Source organism: Ammospiza caudacuta, chromosome 25 (genome assembly GCF_027887145.1).
Source record: "Ammospiza caudacuta isolate bAmmCau1 chromosome 25, bAmmCau1.pri, whole genome shotgun sequence".
Classification (NCBI taxonomy): domain Eukaryota; kingdom Metazoa; phylum Chordata; class Aves; order Passeriformes; family Passerellidae; genus Ammospiza; species Ammospiza caudacuta.
The window spans coordinates 3328220-3352432 of record NC_080617.1 but is presented as its reverse complement, the minus strand read 5'-3'; the positions used below and the strand labels follow the sequence as shown (position 1 = coordinate 3352432).

At 49.1% G+C, this 24213-nt stretch overlaps 3 protein-coding genes and 1 non-coding gene across 5 annotated transcripts; 2 read left to right on the top strand and 2 right to left on the bottom strand.

Annotated features, from left to right (window-relative positions):
- Positions 1-545: 545 nt before the first annotated feature.
- LOC131567857 (acid sphingomyelinase-like phosphodiesterase 3b) lies at positions 546-2505 on the top strand. The gene is made up of 2 exons (XM_058819619.1): positions 546-838; positions 2206-2505. Exons 1-2 carry the CDS (start codon positions 546-548, stop codon positions 2312-2314), a joined length of 402 nt encoding a protein of 133 aa, XP_058675602.1. The 3' UTR covers positions 2315-2505.
- Positions 2132-6095, top strand: LOC131568018 (acid sphingomyelinase-like phosphodiesterase 3b). Its single transcript, XM_058819857.1, has 6 exons — positions 2132-2303; positions 2482-2625; positions 3149-3321; positions 3452-3632; positions 4167-4300; positions 5280-6095. Exons 2-6 carry the CDS (start codon positions 2502-2504, stop codon positions 5661-5663), a joined length of 996 nt encoding a protein of 331 aa, XP_058675840.1. The 5' UTR covers positions 2132-2303; positions 2482-2501; the 3' UTR covers positions 5664-6095.
- A 2398-nt stretch (positions 6096-8493) lies between these two features.
- On the bottom strand, positions 8494-22538 carry PPP1R8 (protein phosphatase 1 regulatory subunit 8). Of its 2 annotated transcripts, none has more exons than XM_058819689.1 (7): positions 22459-22538; positions 15134-15194; positions 12896-13049; positions 12086-12306; positions 11203-11347; positions 10859-10923; positions 8494-9077 (listed from the first exon to the last, which is right to left on the bottom strand). In XM_058819689.1, exons 1-7 carry the CDS (start codon positions 22512-22514, stop codon positions 8724-8726), a joined length of 1056 nt encoding a protein of 351 aa, XP_058675672.1. In that variant the 5' UTR covers positions 22515-22538; the 3' UTR covers positions 8494-8723. The 2 variants fall into 2 exon arrangements, with proteins under 2 accessions (XP_058675672.1, XP_058675673.1); XM_058819690.1 differs by lacking the exon at positions 22459-22538 and adding an exon at positions 22228-22272.
- LOC131568124 (small Cajal body-specific RNA 1) lies at positions 13468-13603 on the bottom strand. The gene has a single exon (XR_009275704.1). It is a non-coding gene; the product is annotated as a small Cajal body-specific RNA 1 (non-coding RNA).
- Positions 22539-24213: the final 1675 nt, after the last annotated feature.

Here is a 24213-nt window from a genome sequence, read left to right as displayed (position 1 = left end):
TGCCGCCCAATCCGGGAGCGCCGCTCTGCCGGCCCGCAGCCAATCGCGTTCCTCCGCTTTCCGGCTCCGTCCAATAGGAGGAGGTCGCACGGAAGCTGCCGCCGCCATTTTGAGAGCGGGCACTGCCAAGCCTAGCATAGATGAAAGGGCGGAGCCAAGGGGCGGGGCCCAGGGGCCGGCTCTGACGGCCCCTCCGGCCCTCGCAGCGGAGCCGCTCGCAGAACATCGTGCCCTGCACCGTGTCGCAGCTGCTGGCGGGGCCCAGGGGCGGGGCCGACCCCAGGTGAGGGTCGGGCCCAGGTGAGGGCGGCGGTGCCTGCCATGCAGCCCGCGGGCCGCTCTGCCGGCCGGCAGCCAATCGCGTCTCTCCGTCTTCCAGCTCTGTCCAATAGGAAGAGGCCGCGGGGAAGCCGCCGCCGCCATTTTGAGAGCGGGCGCTGCCCGGCCTGGCATTCATGAGGGGCGGGCCCAGGGGCGGGGCCGGGCACAGGGGAGGGCCGGGCACAGGTGAGGGCAGCGGCCAGGTGAGGGCAGCGGTCTCTGCCATGGCGCCCCCGGGCCAGCTCCTGGTGCTGCTCTGGCTGTGCCTGCTGGCCGTGGCCCTGCCCGGTACGGGTGCTGGCTCCGGGCGGTTCTGGCACCTCACGGACCTGCACTGGGACCCGGAGTACGAGGCGGCGGCGGCAGCGGGCCGGCCGTGCCCCTCGGGCGGCGGTCGGGCCGAGCCCGCCGGGCCGTGGGGCAGCTACGTGTGCGATGCGCCCTGGAGCCTGCTCCGCTCGGCCGCCCGGGCCATGCGCGCCCGCCTGCCCGCGCCCGACTTCGTGCTGTGGACCGGGTGAGAGGGACACCGGGGCTGGGCGGGACAAGGGCGGTGCAGCCCGTACGGGCTCGTGGTGTGGGTGGCCGGGCTCTTTCCGTGGGCTTTGGAAAGGAGAGGGCACAAATATGCCTTGTAATGCAAAACGGGTTTGGAAGAAAGCACAGCCCCAGCGAGGGCGCTCGACACTGGCAAGACACTCGTGGCAGCGAGGTGACAAAAGGATCCCAGCTCATTGTCCATTCTTGGTGCATTCTGTGTGATCCCACGGTGAGTCCGAGCACCCGGAGTGCCCGGGGGAAGGGGCTGTGTGTCCGTGCATCCAGCCCTGCCGGTCAGAGCAGTGCGAACAGAGCACGGTAAACCAGCCTGCAGCAGTTCTCTGGCTGCGATGAGGCACCTGCAGACCTGGCTCAGGAAGGGACAGTCCTGCTTTAGGAGTCAGAGGAGCCTCCCCAGTGGAGGATGTTCTCTCCTGGTGTGGTTTCCAGGGGTGGGTCCCCTGTCCTATCCCCCTGTCCTTTGTGCCCCTAGCACATACAGATGGTAAAAGCTTTATTCTGCATGGTTATCGTGTATATGATTCTTCTGATAGTGCAGCCTCAACTTGCTGTAATCTCCAGTTCCAGTTTGCAGGGCTGTTGCCTGTCCCATGTTTTCATTTTCTGTCCCTGCAGATGCCTGTTCCTATTTAAACACAGTTATTGGTTCTTGTGAACTTAATTTGAGTATTCTTTTTCCCTCAAGCAATTTTCCCCAGTCCTCTGACATGATTTTGAATGTTCTTTCTCTCCAGTGGACAGCCCAGCATCATCCACAAATGCCATAAGCATGTTAATGCAAGCACAGACATGGAGCAGCCCTGGACTGCTGCTTTACTGGAGGCATTTCCTTGTTTTATGGTGTGCAAACAGCTCTGCTCCACCATTGCAGATGAGATGCCCTCAGATTGCAAAGTGCTGACCCTTGCAGTGTTTGCAGGCAGCTTTAGTGCCTGTGCCACACCTCAAAGCAGGGTGCACAGGGTTTTAAGGTGAAGTGAATCCTGGAATCAAAGAGTATCCTCAGCTGGAAGGGACCCACAAGGATCATGGATTCCAATCCTGGCCCTGCACAGACACCCAACAACCCCACCCTGTGAGTCCCTGAGAGTGTTGCTGAACACTCAAGTTTGGAGTGGAGCTCATTTTCCCTGTGAGCAATTTCTAGAAACTCCCTCAGCATCTTGGCCAGGCAACATAGCACTGACTTCTGCACCCAAAACCTTAAATTTTCTCTTCTAGGAGGCTCAGAGAGGAATTGGCAAGTTTCTCTGCCTTGCTCATTGCTGCAAGCACAGGCCCTGTTAGTCCCAGACAGTGACTGTGCTGCTTCTCTTTTTGTAGAGATGACACTCCCCATGTCCCCAACGAGCAGCTGGGAGAAGAAAAGGTTCTGTACATAATAGCAAATCTGACTTCTCTGATAAGAGAGACATTTCCAGGTAGGATTTGAGGGGATGAGAAGGGGAGAGGGGCATAGAGACTCATGGGAAGGATTAACAGGGATGGAGAAATGAGAGGATTGGCACAGGGAAGGGCACAGAAGGGACTTGTTTGGACCTCTCTCCCTGTGCCCCTGCAGCCCTGAGCTCTCCTGTGCCTCCTTGGCTCTGCCCACAGGTACCAAGGTCTATGCAGCCATGGGCAATCATGACTTCCACCCCAAGAATCAGTTTCCTGGGAAGGAGCACAGGATCTACAACCAAACAGCAGAGCTGTGGCAGCCCTGGCTGAGTGATGCCTCCCTTCCTCTCTTCAGAACAGGTCTGGCACCACTGGCATGTGTTTAGAGCATGCTGGGGATATGAGGAGGGGTAGGAGAATACCATGAACAATTTTCCTTGCTTCTCTGCTCAGAGCTGCAGCATTCATAGAGGATTTGCAGAGGTAGGGTCCAATTTAATGCTGGTTTCTGTCTTGGAGCTCTGCTTGCAAGAGGAGAAGTTATTTTCTACTTTAGTCTCTTCTGCCATTGTCAAGTTACTGGAAAGAACACAGAGTGGTGATCTGCAGAGGGAGGAAAATTATCTTTAAAGGCAGCAGCTGGTGCTGGGGCTCTCCAGAGCTGCCCATTGTGCCCATTCAGGTCTCCCTTCACTGGGAGAGACACACAGGGAGGAGTCACTCCAAACCCCATCCTGGAGTGCTCAGGGCACTGTCCCAGGCAGTGACCCTGCTGTGGCTGCTGCTGAGGAGAGCAGAGAGAGGTGGAAATAAAGGGATCTGGGATCACAGCCACCAGTGTGAGCAGTTCTCCAGCTCTTCCCCCTTTGGTTGCATTTTTAAGGAGCTTTCTACAGTGAGAAGCTGCCCGGCCCAGGGACGAGGGGACGGGTGGTTGTCCTCAACACCAACCTCTACTATGACCAGAACGATGAGACAGCTGCTGAGGAGGACCCTGGGGGGCAGTTCCAGTGGCTGGAAGAAACTCTGACCAACGCCTCCAGAGCAGATGAAATGGTATTAAAAACACTGAATCAACACCCTGGGCTTCTCCCCAGCCTGGAGGCTCCTCCTGCTCTGCTCCTCTGGCTGCTGGTGCTCCGTGGCTGGTGTGGGCTCTGTGCTCAGGGCAGCTTTGTTTCTGCAGGTTTACATTGTGGGCCATGTCCCTCCTGGCTTCTTTGAGAAGACACGGGGCAAGCCCTGGTTCAGGAGGAACTTCAACCAGCGCTACCTGGGCATTGTGCAGAGGCACCACAGGGTGATTGCTGCCCAGTTCTTTGGGCACCATCACACTGACAGCTTTAGGATGTTCTACAGCCACACAGGTACCTGCTCTGGCCACCCAAATGCTTGTGTGACTGCTCTGACAGCTCTCAGAGTCACTGTCCATGAGAGTTTTTAGTGGCTGTTGGCTGAAAGCAGCTAAGAAGCCAGGAAAAACATCTGACATGCTTTGGGCAACAAAAGGCAGCAGTGGTTCTCATCTCTACCCCTGTCCCTCCTATTCACCCTCAGATATTGTTGTTTCCCCTCAATGCCTGGCAGCTTCTTGCCTGTTCTCTCCTGAGGGGTTTGGGCATTGCTGGAGAGCAGTGCTGATCTGTGTGTGTGTGTGGGGTGCTGTGGGTGAACACCTTTGCTGAGTGTGGTTCCCTGGCCACCCTCACTGCATTGGAGAGCCCATTGCTGGCTGCAGCAGCCCCGTGCTCAGTCCCCAGTGTTGTTCCATTGTAATCTGTGTGTGTGGGGTGGTACAGGGAGTGGGGACAAAGGTGCTGTCAGCAGTGCAATCTGTGATGGGGACAGGGTGTGGGATGAGCCATGGTCTCCATCATAGCTTGCTTTGCATTTCTGTGAAGGTGCTCCAATCAATGTCATGTTCCTGGCCCCTGGAGTGACTCCCTGGAAAACAACATTGCCTGGAGTGAGCAATGGAGCCAACAACCCTGCCATTCGTGTGGTTCACTATGATCAGGACACCCTGCAGGTCTTGGTAAGGGACCCTGTGTGCACCACACTGCAGCTCTGGCACAACTTTAATTCCCCCTGTAGTCAGAACAGGCTTTTCAGGACTTCTCAGGGCACAGGGGCTGAGTGGTGTGTGGGACAGGACTCTGACCCAGGACATTTCAGCCTCATGTCTGGCACAAAGATTTAGTTGGAGCATCAGTGAGTCAAAGCTTGGCCCTGGCAGCCAGTGCGTCCTGCTGGGATGAGTTCCCCTGGGCAGGGTCAGTTTTTGTGGTGTTCTTCATGTCCTTAATGAGTTTCATTTGACACTTGCTTTGCTCCTCAGATAATATGGATCACAGAAGTACTCTTTGAGTAATAACAGACTTGTCAGACCCCCTCCAAAACATTTAAACCACCTGAAAAATTATTTGTGTCGCTCTGAATTGAGGTGAATTGTAGGGGCAGCTTCTGTTTCCCATCTCTTGTTTGCCCAGAGGTGGAGGACAGGTGCTTGTGCCCTCCTTTGTACTGGATGAAGCTCTATAGTTGATCTGTTTATGTGTTTATAGCATAGAAGTGAATGCTACCATAGGCTGTGCAAGGCTGGGGAGTCAGTGAAGCAGAGGGAAAAAGGGCAAGAGGCTGAGAACAGCTGTGAAAAACTTGATTCTTGTTTGTTCAGTTGAGAAGCTAACACTGCTCAGTAACACTCTGGTATCTCTTGCTTCTGCTGCTGGGCAGTGCTGATAGCAACTGACAGATGTCTGAACAGGCCAGGCTCAGAGCTTCTGGTGTTTGGAGGTCAAAGTCAAGCAGAGCAAAGCCACCCTGTTTCTTTTATCCCTTAGGGAACAGGCTCTGTTTGGGGTGGTTCTGGAGGGTCCCCAGGTGCCCCTCTGGGTAGGAAGCCCCATCCAGGGCAGCTGGGCCCTTGGGGAGGGGGCCAAGCCTGACCCAGTGTCTCACCCAGGGCCAATCTTGTCCTGGTGTCTCCCCAGTTCTGTTTTTCTCTCCCTCAGGATATGGTGACTTACTACTTGAACCTGACTCGTGCCAACACGATGGGCTCAGCAGAGTTCCCACAGTGGGAGGAGGAGTACAGGCTCACAGAGGCCTTCCAGGTCCCTGATGGCTCTGCAGGCTCCATGCACAGAGTGCTGGAGAAGATCTCCAGGGACCCCCAGTACCTGCAGCTGTACTATGAGCTGAACTCTGCCAGGTATGACCTGGAGCTGTGCCAGCAGGAATGCCGTGTGGATCACCTGTGTGCCATCAGGGAAATGGATTTTACAAAGTATGATGAGTGTGTGAAAACCAACAGCTCTGCCTCTGCTGCCAGCAGTGTCTGGCTTTTGGTTTTCTGCATTTTCTTAGGATTGCTCCATCCTCAGCAAGTGCTGTGATGGCAAGAGCAAGAGAAAAGAAGGAAGGCACAAGATTACACTACACTGCATGGGAATTGGTGGTTTGGGCATTGAGAACTTGCTTGGAAAGCAAGACAAAATTGTCAATGTTTACTAAAAGCCTTGTGATGCTGATTTGAAATTTTCTAGAGAAGTGTGAAGAGCAATGTTTTTGAGAGCCTTATTGTGCAACAAGGAGTGTCTCCCCTCTGCTGGGACTGCTGGGGCAGCCTCACAAATCAGATGAAGCCCAGGCCTCCCTGTGGACATGAACTGGCAAGGGTGAGGGTAGGGAGCTGCCACGTGTTCCAGAGGCTGCTGCCAGCATTCCTTATTGTGGCACACACTTCTGGAAGCCACAGCTGGTGACTCAGGAAGTCTGGCTGTGGCTGTTGAGCAAAGCGAGCTGGGCTGGGGTGACAGCCCAGGGCAGGCTGCAGATCAGTGACAGGGGATGGTGCCTGAGGCTGCCCAAGGCCTCACTGCCAGAGGAGCAGCAGAGCTGGGCTCTGAGTACAACTTCCAAAGAGGATTATGCCACAACCAGATAAAACTTGACTCAAATAAAAGCAGCCACTGTTCAAAATCCAATGCCAAGTGTCCTTGTGTACCCAAGTGCAGCATGAGGCAGCACAGCAGCTCACAAGCAAAGCAGCTGGAGCAGCTTTAGGAGCTGCAGCCTGAGGCAGCCCAAGGCCAAGGCCTGCAGGGAAAAGGGCACTTTGCCAGGGCAGGATCCTCCCCTGAGCCACAGCACCACAGGCAGGCTCAGCTGTACCAGCACACACTGCAACGAACACACTACACTCTCCAACCTGGCAAAATCTGCATTTAATTTACAACATAGTAAAGGTTACAGGTAAAAAGCTCAACAGAAGTGTGAAAAGGCCTATTACATATTACACAAGTGTACAAATGTCTGTACAAAGCCCCTCGATGTTCCTGTCCCCTCGTGGCCAGCTGTGGCCCCTAAGCTCTGAAATAATAAGAGCTGGTTCAGAGTCTGAGAGGAGAAGAGCTTTAAAAAACGAGCAGTGAAGTTTTCCTTGTCAAGAAAAATCTTGCAAAAAAAAATCCTAAACCCCCCCCCAACCCACCCCTCTTGCCCTGAAATAAAACAAAAAAAAAAAAAACCCAAAAGAAAAAGAAGGAAACCTGCTCAACTTTTTTTTTTGTCCTCTTACTCTAAAGAGTTGCCTTCAGAAAGCAACTGGCTGGGAAATGAAAATCTTAGAGACCAGACTAAAGAGGAAGATTCTGAGTTATTGTGGGAGCACTGGGAAGCAGAACAAATGCCCAACAGCAGAACCATCAATGGCAACTTAAACACAGAGCAGCACAGCTGGATCATGGAGCAGGTGTGAATCCACACAAGGAACAGTCTGAGCTGGATGTGATGGAGTGGGGAGGGAACAGAGCAGACTCTAAAGCCTGGCTCTGTGAGCTGGGCAGCTGCCTGCTGGCACCTCAGGGACATGATAGAAGCAATCACTGCAGAGCAGAACTCAGATTGTGGGGCATCTGCCTGAAACGGGTCTGGTGCATCCAGCATCCCATCTCACAGCACTGAGCCAGCCCCATCCCATCCCCCTGGAGCACAGCACTGATCCAACATCCCATCCCCCTGGAACACAGCACTGATCCAGCCCCATCCCATCCCCCTGGAGCACAGCACTGATCCAACATCCCATCCCCCTGGAACACAGCACTGATCCAGCCCCATCCCATCTCCCTGGAACACAGCACTGATCCAACATCCCATCCCCCTGGAACACAGCACTGATCCAGCACCATCCTGCCCCAACAACCTGGCACCACCTCCCCAGGTAGCTGCAGTCCTGCACACACTGAGCCAGGTGCATGCTCTCATTTCAGTGCATATTTCCTGGATCCCCCAAACAGCAAAGGAATGTGACTTGGAGTTGAACTGCATTAGAGTGTGTGCAAAAATCCAGAATAAACATAAGAATAATAAAGCTCTGGCCTTACCTTGCATAAAGTACAGCCACAATATGTCTGAGTATGTGAATAATTTTCAGATAAAACTCGATATAAACCCAAGGAACTAAAGGGCTTGAGCAACAACCCAAGTCCACTGAGAATTCCTATTCTGGCTCTCAGCAGCACTCAATTCTCACCTGCAGCTCCCAGCAGCTAAAATATTAGTGTGTGTGGAACATGCCAGTCCCCCCAGCTTTCTGTCTTGATGAACCTCATATATCTAAACTTAAAAGTTCCATTTGCAAGTAAAAAATGAAACTATTTAAGTTACAGGGACCACCAAGTCTAAAAGAAACTCCACTGTGATAACTTCACCCTGAGCTATCCAGGGGAGTCACCGTGGCACAGTGCCTGATCCTGTTGGATGTTTGCACCCTGTATCCATCCCAAAGACCCCATCCTGCAGCACTGGAACAAAGCTGAGGAGCCCAGCTGCTTCCCTGCTTATCCATCTCAACTCACAGCTCATGGGGTGATCTAGTGTTTTATGTGGAAATCAAAACAAGCTGTAGCCAAACTAAAAATAGTAATAATAATAAAAAAGACAATGCCCCACATTGGTGGGGTTTTGAAAATATAAAAAATAAAAGCTGACCTATATTCTGCAAGTTTTACAACTCCTTCCAATGGTATTCTGCGAGGCTTGGCCCCACAAACATTTCCTCTTGACAGAGCTGCCCTGCTGTGAGAATGTCCAGCAGGAACAGTGTCAGCACAGCGAGCCCAGCACTGAAATACACGGACCTGCAGGGTCATGCCAGAAGTGACAATGAAATTGTGTGACTGCCCCTTTGACTTGTGGATCCAAACTCAGCACAAACACCTCTGGGACAGTGTGGCTAAGAAAAGGCTGTAGGGGTTTTGGTTCAAAAGGAAACGGGAGCTGTATTTTTTTTTTTTTATAACAGACATATAAAAACATTTGAAGACAGATCTTTAAAGGATATTTCACTCCTCCAATCTTGGTATTACATCTGTTAGGACACCGAAAGTTTAAAAAGACGATACCGCACATGAAAAGTTTCTGGAGTTGTGACTCCTGCCCTCCCTCAGCCCAGCTCAGATCAGCAGGGACGGGGTCGGCTTCTTGCCCGGCCAGGCCTCCTTGGCGTATTTCTTCTTCTTGGGTTCATTCACAGCTTCGGGGTTGAAGACGGCGGGGTTGGGAGCTGGGTTCATGTTCACTGTGGAGGGCACAACTGGAGTCAAGTCCACATCGGGGGCGAGGTTGGGGTAGGGCATGGGCAGCCCCCCGATGAGCGCGGTGCCGTGCACGCTGTGGGGCTGCGAGCCGGCCTCGCTGTGGGTGGGGGGCAGCCCCCCGTAGAGCCCCCCGCTGTAGGGGAAGCTCTGCATGCGCCGCGACGCCGACTCGTCCGTGGGCAGCGAGCCCGCGTTCTCCAGGCGCTTCTTCTGCAGGCAGAGCAGTTGGAGAGTCACCCACAGTGCATGGAACCCTCAACCTGCCTGAACTGGGGGCCAAGACTGTTTTCTGTTGTGCTGTGATTTCAGGGTTTACCCCAGAACCTCGGGTCCCTCCCCTGATGATTCCCTTCCAGGTGTGTCAGTCCCCTCTCCTTTCCCCTCCCAGCACTGTCTGTCAGTCTGGCATTCCAGAAGGCATTGAGTGATTGGCAGATTCAAAGGATGCCCTCTACCCCTGGGGGCATTGGGCCATCCAGGTGTCCTTTGTCCCTTTGTCCCTCCCCTCCTGTCCCTGCTTGGTGGCTCCCTGCCCCTTCCCTGCCCCTCTCCCCGGGTTCAAAGGAGCAGCAACCACGGGCTCAGGGAGTTCTGCTGGAGCTGGTGCTGCATTCAGAGGCCTGTGGGCCAGAATAAAGCTCTGCATCCAAACCGTCCATCAGAACTGACTCCTTTCCTTCACCAGCGCCTTAAAGCTTCTCTGCCAGAGGGAAACCTGAGGAGCAGCCCCTGTTATGGGGGGAAGCTCCATCCCAGCACCACCAGAGCTCCTGCAGGCCTGGACTTGTCTCCATGTGCCCAGCTGCAGCACCCAGCCAGCCCAAAGTGTCTGTGGGGTGAAACACCACACACCCAGCCAGCCCAAAGTGTCTGTGGGGTGAAACACCACACACCCAGCCAGCCCAAAGTGTCTGTGGGGTGAAACACCACAGTGCTGCTGTTTGGTTCAGCACCAAGGGCCAGACAAGCTCAGGCATGTTTTGTCCAGCTATATTAGTAATATTCCAATAGTTTTCCTCTAAAAATGCCACATACAAAGTGCCAACAGACCACATCCCAATCTTTGTCCTACAAGGTTTGCTCTGGGTTCCCTTGAAAACCACTACAATAAACTCTTTGAGGTGCACAGTGCAGAAGGGAGACAAAAGCTGACACTCAGGTGTAACTCAGATGAAGTCTGAGCACCTCTTCACCTCCTTTCCACTCCTGCCAGTCTGGAGCTCATTCTGAACAAAGACTGAGTGGGTCACAGAATGTTCTGGGTTGGAACAGACCCACAAAGCTCACTGAGTCCAACTCCTGGCCCTGCACATGACACCCCAAGTCCCACCCTGTGCCTGAGAGCATTATAACACAAACTTTCCCTCCCCTACAGGAAGAAACTGCAACTTCTAAATCACTTGGGTAATTTTGCTCCTGATCACTGGAATCTTCTGCAGTCTGGGTTTATGGAATCCTTCTCCACATGATGTTATTTAGTCTATACCAGCAACAAGTGAAATTGCTGTTACACAGTGCTTAGCTGCTCTGAAGCTCTGAAGATCTTTCTTTTTCCTTGCATATTCCAATTAATTAGAACACTCATCTTGGAGCAAAGCCTGAACCTGCTTGTTCTAGTACAAAAATGTAGGAAACATCAAAACGGTATTAAAATAAACAGACTCTCATTTTTCCCTTCTATTTTCCACATTTCCCACAGTTTTATCTGACACCTGGAACTAATGCACTAGATTTCTAGAAAGTTTTCTTTTTGGGAGGAAAAAAAAATCACCACTGATCCCATGTGCTATTAAAGAAAAAAGCCAAAGCTGGGTTCAAAGGGAAATGCTCAAATTTGCTAAAAAAGACAACTGTGAAACACAGACATCACTTCTGCCTAGCAATGAAACACCTCCCACGTGGGAGCACTGTTTCTAATGTGCAATTCATAAATCATAAAGTGAGATCATCAAAGTAATGTGCTAATGAGAAAATCAGGAGTCACCCCATACCTTAACAGGGACCACTGCTGTCTGTACCATGTTCCTGAACCGCCCCACAGATGGGTCCACGTCCTCTGCAAAGAAAAACAGGGATGACTGTGAGCACAACCTGTGAGCACAACCAGAGATGATGCCTTCAGTGAGCACAACCTGTGATATCTTCAGTGTGTATATGGGAAAAACAACCTCTGTGGGGTAATGTAGGAATGTGCCCCCTGTTGATGGAGTGACCAAATTATTTTTTGTCTCCTTAAAAAAAAAAAGCCCTGAAGTTTCCCTCCTCAATTAGGTAAAAGACCTCTCATAGGACCTTAGGGACTTCACCTCAAACCTGAGGACAGCCAGCTCCTTACCTGGATTGATGATCTCATCATCATCACTGAATGTCACTCTGGAGTTCTTCCGCTTTCGCTTTGGCCTCTGGATGTCCAGGTTCCCCTCCTCAATGGTCAGTGTGGAGATCCTTTTGTTGTGGGCTGTGTTAAACTCTGTCAGATTCTGCAGCAAATATAGAAATAAATGAAGTCTGACTTAATCCCATGACTGTGCACACCAGAAGACCACAGGACATTGTTTAGTTTCAACTTCAGCGTTAGATTTATGGACCTGATGATCTTAAAGGTCTTTTCCAACCTAAATGATTCCATGGCTAAGCAAACAAGCAGGGAATGCTGTCCTTGCTGGAAATGCCACCAAGGCAGTGTGCCATCATACTTGTGGTGTTTGTGAGGGTCCCCAGGACGAGGTGAGAGATGAGAATATATATTGTATTATATTGTATTATATTGCATTGTATTGTATTATATTGTATTGTATTGCATTGCATTATATTATATTGTATTGTATTATATTGCAATTGCATTGCATTATATTATATTATATTATATTATATTATATTATATTATATTATATTATATTATATATCATATGTCACATCATATCATATCACACTATATTACATTATATTACATTATATTATGCTATACTGAAACTATACTAAAGAAAAAGATTACATCAGAAGGCTTGATAAGAATGAATAATAAAAGCTCATGACTTCTCAGAGCCTCAACACAGCTGGACCATGATTGTTTATCCAACATGTGAATTGTTTTAATTTAATGACCAATCTCCAAATCACATTCCAAAGCAGCAAAACAGGGAGAAGCTGAAGCTTCCCAGGAGAAGAAATCCCATTTATGGGATTTTTCAGAATATACCACGGTGACAAATACTCACATCCAGTTCTGTCTCCTCCTCTGGCAGCCCCAGCAAACCCTTGAGCTCCTCATCCTCACCCCCCATCTTCTCATCCCCCTTCACTGCTGAGGGCAGAGTCTGGGGCTTCTCTCTCAGGGTGTAGGCGCGCGTGGAGGCGCCGAAGGAAACCGTGGAGTCGATGGGGATCTGCTGGGGCTTGTGAGCTTCCAAACGGATGTGGCCCAAGAACGTGCCATGTGCTGGGGACAGCAAAATGCAAAATAGGCTGCTGAGCTTGAGCTGTTCCAGTTCAAGTCTGAGAATCTCAGATATGGTAACATTTGTTCCAAGGTACAAGGCACTGAGGTACTGCTGAAAGCATCAGCTGTGTAGATCCACCATGTCACAAACTGAGATAACACACACCAGAAGTCCTCAAAAATCACTGGAAATAAACTACAAACACCTTTTACTTTCTGTATTCCTGCAGGTCCCAATGTACTGTCTGGACAGCGTAAAAAAACACCTGACAGGTTTTAGACCTTGGGAAATCACCCTGAGAAGACAAGGCTTCACTAAAATTGTGATGGGAAGGTCAAGACACTTTCCTCATCTCCTTTGGCCTCTTACAAGTCAGAAACGTTTGAAACACTCAGTGAGGCAGCTGTAGGCTGACTGCAGCAAACACTTCTTTGCCCTAACCCTTGTCTTTCCCTATGATGCAAATTCAAATAATATCCATTTGCCCACAGTGCAGACAACAATGGAAAGGGAAAAAATGTCTGAGATTCAGAATGTTTAAGCACTGAAGTACAGCTCTTCTGTCTGGTTAAATGCCACACTACTTACTGCTGTTCAGATCTATGAGGAAAACCCTCTTGAGATGTTTGTGATAGACCAAGGCAGCATGGACTCGAGAGCAAGACTGGTGGTCAATGGTAAAGTCACACAGATCAGGATTTCTCCCAAAGAGATAGTATTTCTTCTCATCAATGATGAGTTTCTGAGGTAGAATATCAAACAGAGAAGCATATTAGACTCCTAGAATCTTTTGGAACTTCCTGAAAAAAATTCAAGAAGGTGAATAAATAGAGCAAATTCAAGACAAAGCATCAACAGCTCATCAATATTTCAGTTTAGTCTGGCACTGCTAAAATAAACTCAAGTGTGCTCCACAAACACTGATCAGCTCTGCAAGCAGTTACCTCACAATTTCAGTTACCATAAAAACTGATCAAACCCTTTCTCATTCTTGCCAACAACTGAAACCAAAAGCATCCTGTAAGTTTTCATTTGCAAACAATACTGCCCTGCCTGGGGAATGCTTCCAAGAGATTTTGCAAAGACACAAATTCATGGAAGTTACTGCAACAAATAAGAGAATTTTATTGCCTTTAATTCAAGACAACATTTCTAAAATGTTCTGTGCCTCTGAGCTATAACCCAGTGTCTTTCTTCACACACTGAGCTTAAACACTGCATGGCTTGTTTTGCTGTAGCACTTTGCAGACCCAGCAATCACAGGGACACTGATGGCTCGGTTAGTATCAAGTGCTCAACAACCCCCAGGATTTAACAATGCTCCCCCTTGGTTACTGCTGCCTACCAGGAAAGATAAAAGTGAAAAACTCTCTGCCACCTGTATTGAGCAGGGAAATAAACACAGGATCACATCCAAGTGCTGTTGGCTCGGTGCTAGAGGATCTTGCAATAATATTTAAATTAGTGGCAATGGTACCTACCAGCAGCAGTTCTTCCTTTTAGACAGAGGAGGAGCTGAGGAAAACAAGTGAGGGAAAACACCATGGTGGCACCAAGGGCAGGGGAGAGGGACAGGGAGGAGCTGCTCCAGGTGCCAGAGCTGAGATTCCTCTGCAGGCTGTGGTGAGACCAGGGTGAAACAGTCCCTGAAATCCGTGAATCCATGGGGGAGGCAGAGATCCACCCACAGCCTGTGGGGATCCATGGAGGAGGCAGAAATTCACCCACAGCCTGTGGGAAAAGGGCTCACACTGGAGCAGGTGGATGCCAGAGACAGCTGTGATCCACTGGAGACCCAAATGGAGAAAGGGCCTTTGCTTCCAAACTAGAGCAGCCCAGCCTTAAACTGCACCCCATGGATGAGTGACCCTCACCACAGCAGTTCTGGGAAGAGTTTTTGCCCCTGGGAGGGACCCCATGGCACAGCAGAGAAAAGAATTCTCTCCCTGAGCAAAGAGATCTCAAGTGATGAACTGACCAAAACCCCCACAGCTGGAGGGAAAAAAAGGTGTTTTAAAGGCTTATTTTATTTCTTGTTAGCCTCCTCTTACTCTGTGAACAATACATTTACTTTATACCTTTAAATTTGAATCTCTTTGCCCTCAGAATGTTTTTTTTTCTCCCAATCCTTATCTCAACTAATGAGCCCCTCTTTAATTTTCCCCCTCTCCTCTGTCCAACTGTAGCAGGATAAGTGAATGACTTTTGTGGGTGCCTGGTATTTGTATCAAACCACTACACCCAGAAATATTTCTGTTCCAGTCAGCTTCAAGTTAGGAGTCTCTCCACACTGAAATACATTCACTGGTTTGGGTTTCTCTCTGTCAACAATGGGAAAGAGACTTTTCTTTATTTATTACTTTCAGTGTGATGTAAGACAAAATATGAAACAGAGAATGAGGTGCTGTAATAAAAATAACTTGCTGTATCTGTGCTGATCACAACACTGCTCACAGATCCTGAATGTGGGAGGAAAAATCAAATCAAACTGTATTTCATGCTGTAGGACAGAGCAGAACTCTTGCAAAATAGAGAATGCCTGGTTAATCTGACTGTAATGCAAACTAAAAAATAAACTGAGCAGACAGGTTTGTCAAACAAGCAGTACAAGGGGAAGAGGTTTAACTGATGGGAGCCCTGCATGGCATGAGGCTGCCTTGCACAGGCAAGGGAAAATCACTTCATTATTGTTTCAGAGAAAAAAAAAATACTGATTTGAAGATAATGAATACATGAGGGAAAGGAAATACTTATGAATAAGTGTGGAAAATGATGGGGAATGTTCTGCTGCTGATACACCAAATCCATCAAACCCTAATTCCATACCTCAATGAGTTTGTCTCCTTTGACTACATCCAGATGTAAGCCAGGTGGTGGTTTCCCTGCCCTGGAAAATAAAGGAAAAATATAGTATCAAAACATTTAATAAAAATTTTATTAGCATTAGAGCTGCTTGAGTTACAGACCAAACCTACACAAACGTAAGCAGAATTATTTTGGGGAAAAGACGAAAATCCCATAATTTTCTTTTCCTTATTGCACATTCCTTCTGACAACACATAAACCAAGAATATTTTATGGTAAGAGTGAAGGTAACAGGACATGAAACATCTCAAGCTTTACCTCTCCTGGTAAAAATAATTTGATTTTCACAATAAACAGAGCAAATCCTGAGAGCACATGGTGTGAGACCAACAACCAGAGATGGGGGCAGGTTAAGGAGCTCTGTTATCCCATGTCACCCTCAAAACAGCACATCTCTACCCCTCAGCAGAGCACAGCAAGGGCTGAACCCATGGGCCAGCAGGAACAAACTGGGCACCTACAGTGCCCCAAGCCAGGCTGCTGCTGTGCCACAGCAGCACACAGGATCCCTCAGCTCTTGGCACCAAAGGATCTTTTCTGCTCACATATCTCAGGATCTGCATCTCTAGGAGTTCCTCACAGGTAACATCTCTGCTGCTGGAGCAGCTTTGCAGGCAGCAGCAGTGACCTGGATCTGGTTCTGTGCAGAGATCATGTTCCCATTCCTCAGGGAACAGTGACAATGGCAGAGATGTTCTCAGCGTGGCTGGAGAAGAAAGAAAGGTCACTGGTAGCTGAAGTTGTCTGAAGGGGTTAAATGCAGATGTTCACATTTCTGGGGTGTGCCTTACATTTATTGGTTTTTCTGTGTTGCAAGGTCAGCTCCCCTCAATAATTCCATGTAAGAACACAATCTCCTGTTATTTCTACTTCATTTCTTTGCCAGGCATTTTCCTTTCTTGTTTCCCATCCATCACACCAGCCTGCCCACATCTCTCTGGCCCATTCTGAACTGACCACTTGGGACTTTCACAAGTTTTCTTGTCAGGCCCTTCTCAAACACTGTGGATTTACCACCCTAACAAGGATATGGTTAATTCTGACTCCTATTGTTTTGGATGAACAAACAGCAGCAGCAAAAGCAGAGGATGCTGAACTCCAGCACAAGTGGTGACTTGAGCAGTGCAATGGGATTTTGGTGATGTGGGGGACAGAGCAGTGAGCAGAAATGCTCCAAAGGTGGGACACAGCCTGTGTGATGAGCTGGAGTCCCTCAGCACAGCCAGGGAAGCTCCTCCTCTGAGGTGCTGCTCAAGAAACTTCCAGCCAGGCTCCCCTGAGCTGCTCCTGTGCTCCCTGCACATCCCAGTGCTCAGCTCTCACTGGAACACAGGTTCCTTCCATGGATTCCTGTCCACTTCTCAGTGTTCCCTCTTTCTGCCTCTGAGCACTGGAAAACTTCTCTTCTCCCATTCCTCTGAAATTGCCAAGTTCTGCTTACTCTGCAACCCAACTTTTGGTCATTTTCACACACCAGCCTTACTCTGATCAAACATCAGCCACTTCCCCATTTTTTTTTTCTTTCCAAACAGATAAACCTTTCAACAAATTTACTCTACAAGCTCCTTCTTACCCAGTCTGGCCTCTGCTTTTCTTTTCAGTGATCTGTTCCTGGATACTCAGCCTGTCCTAACACATTTTAGCACCTCCTCCCTGTACCTGTCAGGTCATAGAGAATCCCCAGGAGCTCCAGCACAGCTGGATCCTGTCTGATGCTCATGTTTTGCTCTGCTTTTTCATTACTCCCTCTATTTTCAGTTTCATTCTTGTTTTTATTTTTATTCTGCCTCTACCTTCAACCTTATTTTCAACAGATAAACCAAACTCAGTATCACAAGGCAGCGCCTTCAGCTGTGAATTAAAGTGCTAGAAAAATCTACCTATTCTCTGGCTTCTTTGGACTGCAGAGAATCCTTTGTAGGCAGTATTTCCCTCATCTACCTATTCCTGCAAACACAGGAAGGTTGTAAATACTGATTATGACACCATGAAAACAAATTCACAGAAGTAATTTCTGATAGAAAACTCCTTTAGAACATTTTAAGTCAATGGCACAGTTCAGGCTGCCCAAGTCAGATACCTGAAAAATCATTTAATGAAAAAAAGTAGAAAGATTGCTCAGTTTTATATTAAAACTAATTGGTTCCAAAGCCACCAAAGATCAGAAGTAATGCCTGGATTTGGAAGTATCAGTCACCTTTCACATGTTCTGCTCCATCAAGGAGTAAAACATGAAAGGAAATCTCTTGCACAAATCTCCCCGAGGAAAGTTTGTTAGAAAGCTGGACTTATGTTGTTACAGCAAACCAGTTTTTCCCCATTTTATGTCCAATTTTAAAAAGTCTTTTTCCACTAAACTAATTCCACTATGTGCTAAAATATCCACTAAACTAATTTTCCTGCACTGTTCTGGAGGGTGAAGAATTACTTGAGGTCAGCAGATTGTCCTGAATACAGAACACAGAGAGCCCTCAGCACTGCCCAAGGTCAGTGCTCTCCTATCACAGCTTGGCTCCAGCACAAGAGCTTGTGCTTGAAAATGAGAAAAAAGCAATTTCTTCTGTACCTTGCAGATGGTGCATCAGTCCCCAGTGCCTCCCCTGGGCAGCATCCTGCAAGTGACCTGAAAAGAACTGATTTTTGATAACTGCAGATGCACTGAATGTGGTGGGCAATAGGTGAATGAGTTTTATTGAGACCCAGGATGCTCTGCCTGCCTCCTGAATCCTGAAATTCCTGGGAGAGAGTTCCAGGATTCAGGAGAATTAACAGAGAATTAACAGAGAATTAACAGGCTGACTGGCAAGGAGAACAGGAGCATTCCCAGCTTGGGATTTCCCCACATATGGATTTGTACAGGAGACATCAACTGTCTTACAATGATCAGCAGTTAAATATTTACAAGGGATAGCACTGAACAAAACCAGCACAGGTTTTTAAAAGATTTAAATATCTACAAGCAAAGAAATCTTTCTTCTCTACTAGAAACAGAAAATTGTGTTTCTTTGCTTTGTCCACCTCATGCTCCACAGGCCAGGCCATGTCTCTGTACAAAGATAAAGCATTTTGGAAAAGAAGGACAAGGCCATTTACACTTTGGAATGTGCCAAGTAAGAGAACTGAGGTTTTACAAATCAGGAACTCTTCCACAGAGCAGATTCAATGCTGACATGCCAGCAGAGTTATAATGTCCAAATCCAGCTGAAACTCAGCAGTCTGACTGATGTAAATCACCACAAGAAATTTGGAATTGTTGCTATTAAGGACACAGACAGCACAGCCATAATTCTATTGTGTTAGTTTAGAATTAGGTCAATTATTTGGGTTAAATGTGACTCAGAACCTAAATTTAGCCACTTCCTAAAAATCTTGGCCTCTGTGACTCATGTACACACCTTCACGTCCAACTTCAAGGACAGGGTGGAATTTGCAGAACTCTGGAGCAGAGAAATCTGTGTAAAAGCATCACCAGGAACAGCAGTTCTTGGGCAAAGAAACTAAAGAGAAACAGTTTCTGTCTTCAAATAAACTATTTCTAATGTATGTCCATTCCAGGACAAATCTGACATCCCCACTACTGAGGTGTCAAAGAGAGTAAAGAACTCCAAATTCCAAAGAGAGTCACAATTCCAAACACAAGTGACACCAGGACAAAAGGACAGGCAGGCAGTACCCACTAAACATCTGATCCCTTCAAAACCACACACCAGATAACATCTGTACCTCAGAGAAATCACTTTTACCACCTAAAGCCAGCTCAGAGGGTTTGCAAAGCTCTTAATCAAACTAAGATATCTAATTGTTATCTAAAGCCATTTTCTGATCTCATGGAATGGGTAAATTTTAACTACAGGAAGTACTGGCACCCTCTTTATGCCAACTGGAAATGCACAGCCCAAATGTTGGCTAATGCACACAGGAGTTCCAGCACATGCACAAACATGTTCTGGCACCTGCAAGGTGCCAAAGTTTTAATCTGTTTTAAGCTTACCTGCTGGAAACACAAGGAAAGAGAGAATAAATAGTGTATGGATTATGAAGAAATAACCTATAACAGCACAAAAACTAAATCAGAGCCACAATTAAATCAAAACTGGGAATTTCAGAGCAGAAGTCTTTTCTGGAAATGGGGTATTCAGGTACTAGCCAAATTATGGAAGAAGTAAAATGATAGAGGCAAACATCAAAAGCATGGGGAAGGAAAAAATGCTACTCCTTTGGATTATATCTAAGATGCATTTCTCATGTGATTGGTGCTCACAGGTCTCAGCCAGCTTTCCTTAGAAGCAGGAACATAAATAGACAGGTAAAAACTGTGATTTTGATTTTAAAGGTAAAGACTGTGATTTTTGATTTTTTGATTTAGAGGTTGAGGAGACTGAAGATAATTCACTACAGAAGAATCTGCTCTGACTGTGAAAACTCTACAACTCCATGCTCTTGGTCACCCAGAACTCTTGGAATGCAGCCCTGCAATGCTGCCTGCACAGGAGAATTTCTGGTGCTTGTGTCAGACCAGGCTTCCTGCAGGGTATTTGTACATCCTCTTAAATCAGAACTTTGAATAACACCAGTATTTCTCCAATCTTGCTCCTGCAAAGCAGCTCCAGCCTGGAGAATCCCACCTGGGAAAGCTCAGACTGGTTCCACATCACACCTGAGCACTCTTTGGTTCCACATCACACCTGAGCCCTCTTTGTTCCACATCACACCTGAGCACTCTTTGTTCCACATCACACCTGAGCCCTCTTTGTTCCACATCACACCTGAGCACTCTTTGTTCCACATCACACCTGAGCACTCTTTGCTTGGCTCTGAAAGGAACAAATACTTTAAAGCCATGAGCTGCAAGACCAGCAGATGTCAGCAGAAGGCATCCAGAGCTTTAGCATGAAATATATCTACAGAAAAATAACCAGAAATAAATAAATGAATGCACCTGGCAGAGCTCCTCACTCCAGCATGGTTATCACCACCAGCATCACCCAGCACTTCCCATTTTGGGTTCAGTGCTCAGAACACAAACACTGTGGCTGGGAGCTCTCCAGGCTGCCTTCCTGCTGGCTCACTTCTTTATTTTTCCTCTTTTGGGTTTCAAAAGCAGCATTAAAGAAAACCACAAAGCTTTCACTGGTGTTAGCTGCCAGGTCTGCATGTGCCAATTGGACAAAATCAAATTTTACTTCACAGCTATAAATACACAAAAATGGTCCCTAAAAGCATTACAATGTGCAAACACACAACAGAGTCCAAGAGAAAATAAAAAGTTTCCTTACAATGTACAAGGAAAGAGCCCAGACAGGAACTTTGCTGTACCCAAGAACCATTTTGGAATATGACTGTAAAAGGACATTCAGGTTGCAAGAAGTGAATGACAAAAAATCTTTAAAATGTGAGAAGAGAACAGAACCAGGCACCCAAACATGCCCCCCTGACCCCTGGGTCTGGATCATCTCCCAGATCCCACCTCATTTCTCACCCAGCACAACAGACTGTGCTTCAGAACCAAACCAGGGCAGGGACACAGGGAAACTCTGTCAGACCCTGCCACAGACACAAACCAGGCACCTGAAGAGCCCTCACAGTTCCAGGTGTTACATTCTCTCCTCCAGATGGGATTCCTTTAGGAACTCATCTGCAATAGCATGGAAGGCACCGAGACTGAGCATTTTACAAGCTGTGCTTCCCCAGCTCCTCCATCGACAGCTTTCAAAGGTACAAGTTATTCCAATTTACCATGGAATATAATGGATATTGTCATCACTGTAGTATAAAAACATTAGGGGAAAAAAAAATTATATTTCAAATTTCAAGCTGAATATCCAGAACAATCTTTGGCTTTATCTGGTTCATTGTGTCATCATCCCATGGAACACCACCCTGTCTCATGGAGATGTTTATTGTTTATTATGTTTATTACTGTGTATGTTCAGCACAAATAAGACCCTACAATATATGAGGAATTCTCCTCCATGAGAAGGTGGAATGGCTTTACCAACTAATGCAGGCACCTAAAAACCAGCTCTAAATGAAACACATGAGCACTGCCACAAAGCTCTGAGAGCTACAGCACAGCTGGGTGAGCAGGGACAGCCTGGGCTCTGCAGGGACAGGCAGGGCTGGGCCACACAGCTCCAGCTCTCGGGTGCTGTGGGCTGCTTGTGTGATTTAAAATACCACAGTGCCCATCCCAGTGCTCTTGTACCCATTCTAGTGCTCCTGTACCCTTCCCAGTGCTGCTGTACCCATCCCATGCCAGTGCTCCTGTACCTATCCCAGTGCTCTGGTACCCATCCTGGTACCCCTCCTAGTGTTCCAGTGTTTCTGTACCCATCCTAGGGCTCCTGTACCCATCTCAGCGCTGCTGTACCCATCCTGGTACCCTTCCTAGTGTTCCTATACCCATCCTGGTACCCATCCTAGTGTTCCTATACCCATCCTGGTACCCTTCCTAGTGTTCCTATACCCATCCTGGTACCCATCCTAGTGTTCCTATACCCATCCTGGTACCCATCCTAGTGTTCCTATACCCATCCTGGTACCCATCCTAGTGTTCCTATACCCATCCTGGTACCCATCCTAGTGTTCCTATACCCATCCTGGTACCCATCCTAGTGTTCCTATACCCATCCTGGTACCCTTCCTAGTGTTCCTATACCCATCCTGGTACCCATCCTAGTGTTCCTATACCCATCCTGGTACCCTTCCTAGTGTTCCTATACCCATCCTGGTACCCTTCCTAGTGTTCCTATACCCATCCCATCCCATCCCATCCTATCCCAGTGCTCCTGTACCTATCCCACCGCTCCAGCACCCAAAGAAGGCAGGAGAGGCCGGATCTCTTCAGCGATGATCCAAGCACAGAACAAACCAACAAGGGCACCCCGCTGCCAGGCTGTGCTCCCGCAGGAGATCCAGGGCATTTCCAGGGCTCCCTTCCACCTCTAACCCAGCCCAGGGACGGTCGCGATGCCGTTTCTGCAGCACCCAGCCCGACTCCTGAACTCAAGCTAACAAAAACCCCGGTCTATTTCAAGCTGTCAGATTTCCCGTACCGCACACACGCCCCGAGCAGGATATTTCATTCCTCCCACAGCCCGGATTCTGCCTGAGCTCTGAGGAAAAGCCTCGGCACCCCAGGGAGGCCCCGCGCCCCCCGCGGCGCTGTCGCTGGCGGCCCCGAGGGCCGCGCCCGGAGCCCGCCGGGCCGGGCCGGGCAGCGCGGTGCGGGCCCGGGGAGCGCAGCCCCGCGCCCCTCCCGCCCCGGGCCCCGCGCGGCCGCTCACCAGCTCGGGCACTCGAACAGGGACCCGCCGCCCGCCGGGGCCGCGCTCGCCGCCATCTTGGCTCTGCCCCATTCAGCCGCCGCGGGGCACCCTGGGAGCGCGGAGCGGCGCGCGCCGGTCCCGGCCTGCCCCGCGCGCCAACGCAGGGGCGGGGCCTGGTGATGCCCCGCCCACACATGGCTGGCCCCGCCCCCGAGCGGACCCGGCGCGGGAGCTGCGGATAGACCCGGTACCGACCCTGGGACAGCGCCGGTACCGACACTGGGACAGTGCCGGTACCGACCCTGGGACAGTGCCGGTACCGACACTGGAACGCGGGGACAGACCCGGTACCGACCTGGGACAGCGCCGGTACCGACACTGGGACAGTGCCGGTACCGACACTGGAACGCGGGGACAGACCCGGTACCGACCCTGGGACAGCGCCGGTACCGACCTGGGACAGCGCCGGTACCGACACTGGAACGGGGGACAGACCCGGTACCGACCCTGGGACAGCGCCGGTACCGACACTGGAACGCGGGGACAGACCCGGTACCGCCCTGGGACAGCGCCGGTACCGACACTGGAACGCGGGGACAGACCCGGTACCGACCCTGGGACAGAGCCAGTACTGACACTGGAACGCGGGGACAGCGCCTCTGTCCGAGCAGAGCCCCGGGCACGGCCCGGTACGAGCGCTCCCGGCTCGGCCCGGCCGCCGCAGCTGCCCGGGGCTGTGCCCAGGGCTGTGCCCGGCCTGCACAGAGCGCTCCCTTCCCGGCTCTCACGGCACGCTCGCTCCCCAGAACGCTTCCAGAAACTCCCGGAGGGGGTTGGACACGCATCCGAGAGCCAGGATGTGTCACCCTGATTTTTTAAGATTTTCTAAGCCTTTTGATGTTGACATTCTTGTAACGAACTTTCTCCCACACTTTCTGTGAATAACTCGTTGTTTTGCATTCTTTTCTGGAGGAGGAGAAATCTGATGGGCTGTTGGTTTGCCCAGTGTCATTGGAGAGGTGGCACTGTCACCCTCCAATCCACTGTCACTTTTAGAAACCTATAAATGTTGAAGTGTCTCATAGTGACACCAGGACACTGCAGCAACAGCCATGGGAGTTTCATTAATCAAGAGTGTTAAAACCACCAGTTCTACTGCCATGAACCATGATGTGCAGAGAGGAGAAAGGAGTCAAGAAGTTACAGAAACCCTGAGCTCAGCTCCCTGTACCCTCAATTCCAGTTTCTAGAGGAATAAAACAGGCAAGAAGAAGGATGGAGCCTACAAATAATGCCCCTGTTTAGGTCTGGTGACCTAAACAAACAAACAAAACTAAGCGCTTCTGTTCTTAAATGGCAATGTGACACCTGGCAGCAGGCATGCACAAATCAATAGCTCCTGCCATTTCCTAGGAAAACTTTAAAAAAGGAGCAGGACACAGAGTTCCCTTGCTTTCAAGTCAGATTTTATCATACAGGCTCACCAACAGCTCTAAGTTCTAGCAAAAGACAAATAGTGAGAGCTGCCCCAATGCTGCTCTGTGGTATGAGATTCATTTTTCTGGGATCAGCTATTGTACAGGACTCTGCACAGAACTATTGTGTGTGTCCTTGTGAAATGGATTTTGTGTTTTCAGGGAGTTTCATTCTGAAAAATCAGGGAGTACAGAACTAAAACTGCAGGAAACACTATTTGCTGATATAAACTCCTCTACTCCACTTGGTGTGGGAATTTGCAGGCAGTCCTGACATGGGAAGAGATGAGAATCTTGA

Bases quoted from the DNA above. Each gene is read 5' to 3' on its own strand.
- LOC131568018 (XM_058819857.1), top strand. From the start codon at position 2,502: ATGGGCAATCATGACTTCCACCCCAAGAATCAGTTTCCTGGGAAGGAG. The intron at 2,626-3,148 runs GTCTGGCACCAC...TGCATTTTTAAG, and splicing joins CCTTCCTCTCTTCAGAACAG to GAGCTTTCTACAGTGAGAAG. The intron at 3,633-4,166 runs GTACCTGCTCTG...ATTTCTGTGAAG, and splicing joins GATGTTCTACAGCCACACAG to GTGCTCCAATCAATGTCATG.
- PPP1R8 (XM_058819689.1), bottom strand. From the start codon at position 22,514: ATGGCGGCGAGCGCGGCCCCGGCGGGCGGCGGGTCCCTGTTCGAGTGC. The intron at 15,195-22,458 runs GTGAGCGGCCGC...TTTATTTTCCAG, and splicing joins CTGTTCGAGTGCCCGAGCTG to GGCAGGGAAACCACCACCTG. The intron at 10,924-11,202 runs GTAAGGAGCTGG...TTTTCTTTGCAG, and splicing joins TGATGAGATCATCAATCCAG to AGGACGTGGACCCATCTGTG.
- LOC131567857 (XM_058819619.1), top strand. From the start codon at position 546: ATGGCGCCCCCGGGCCAGCTCCTGGTGCTGCTCTGGCTGTGCCTGCTG. The intron at 839-2,205 runs GTGAGAGGGACA...CTCTTTTTGTAG, and splicing joins GACTTCGTGCTGTGGACCGG to AGATGACACTCCCCATGTCC.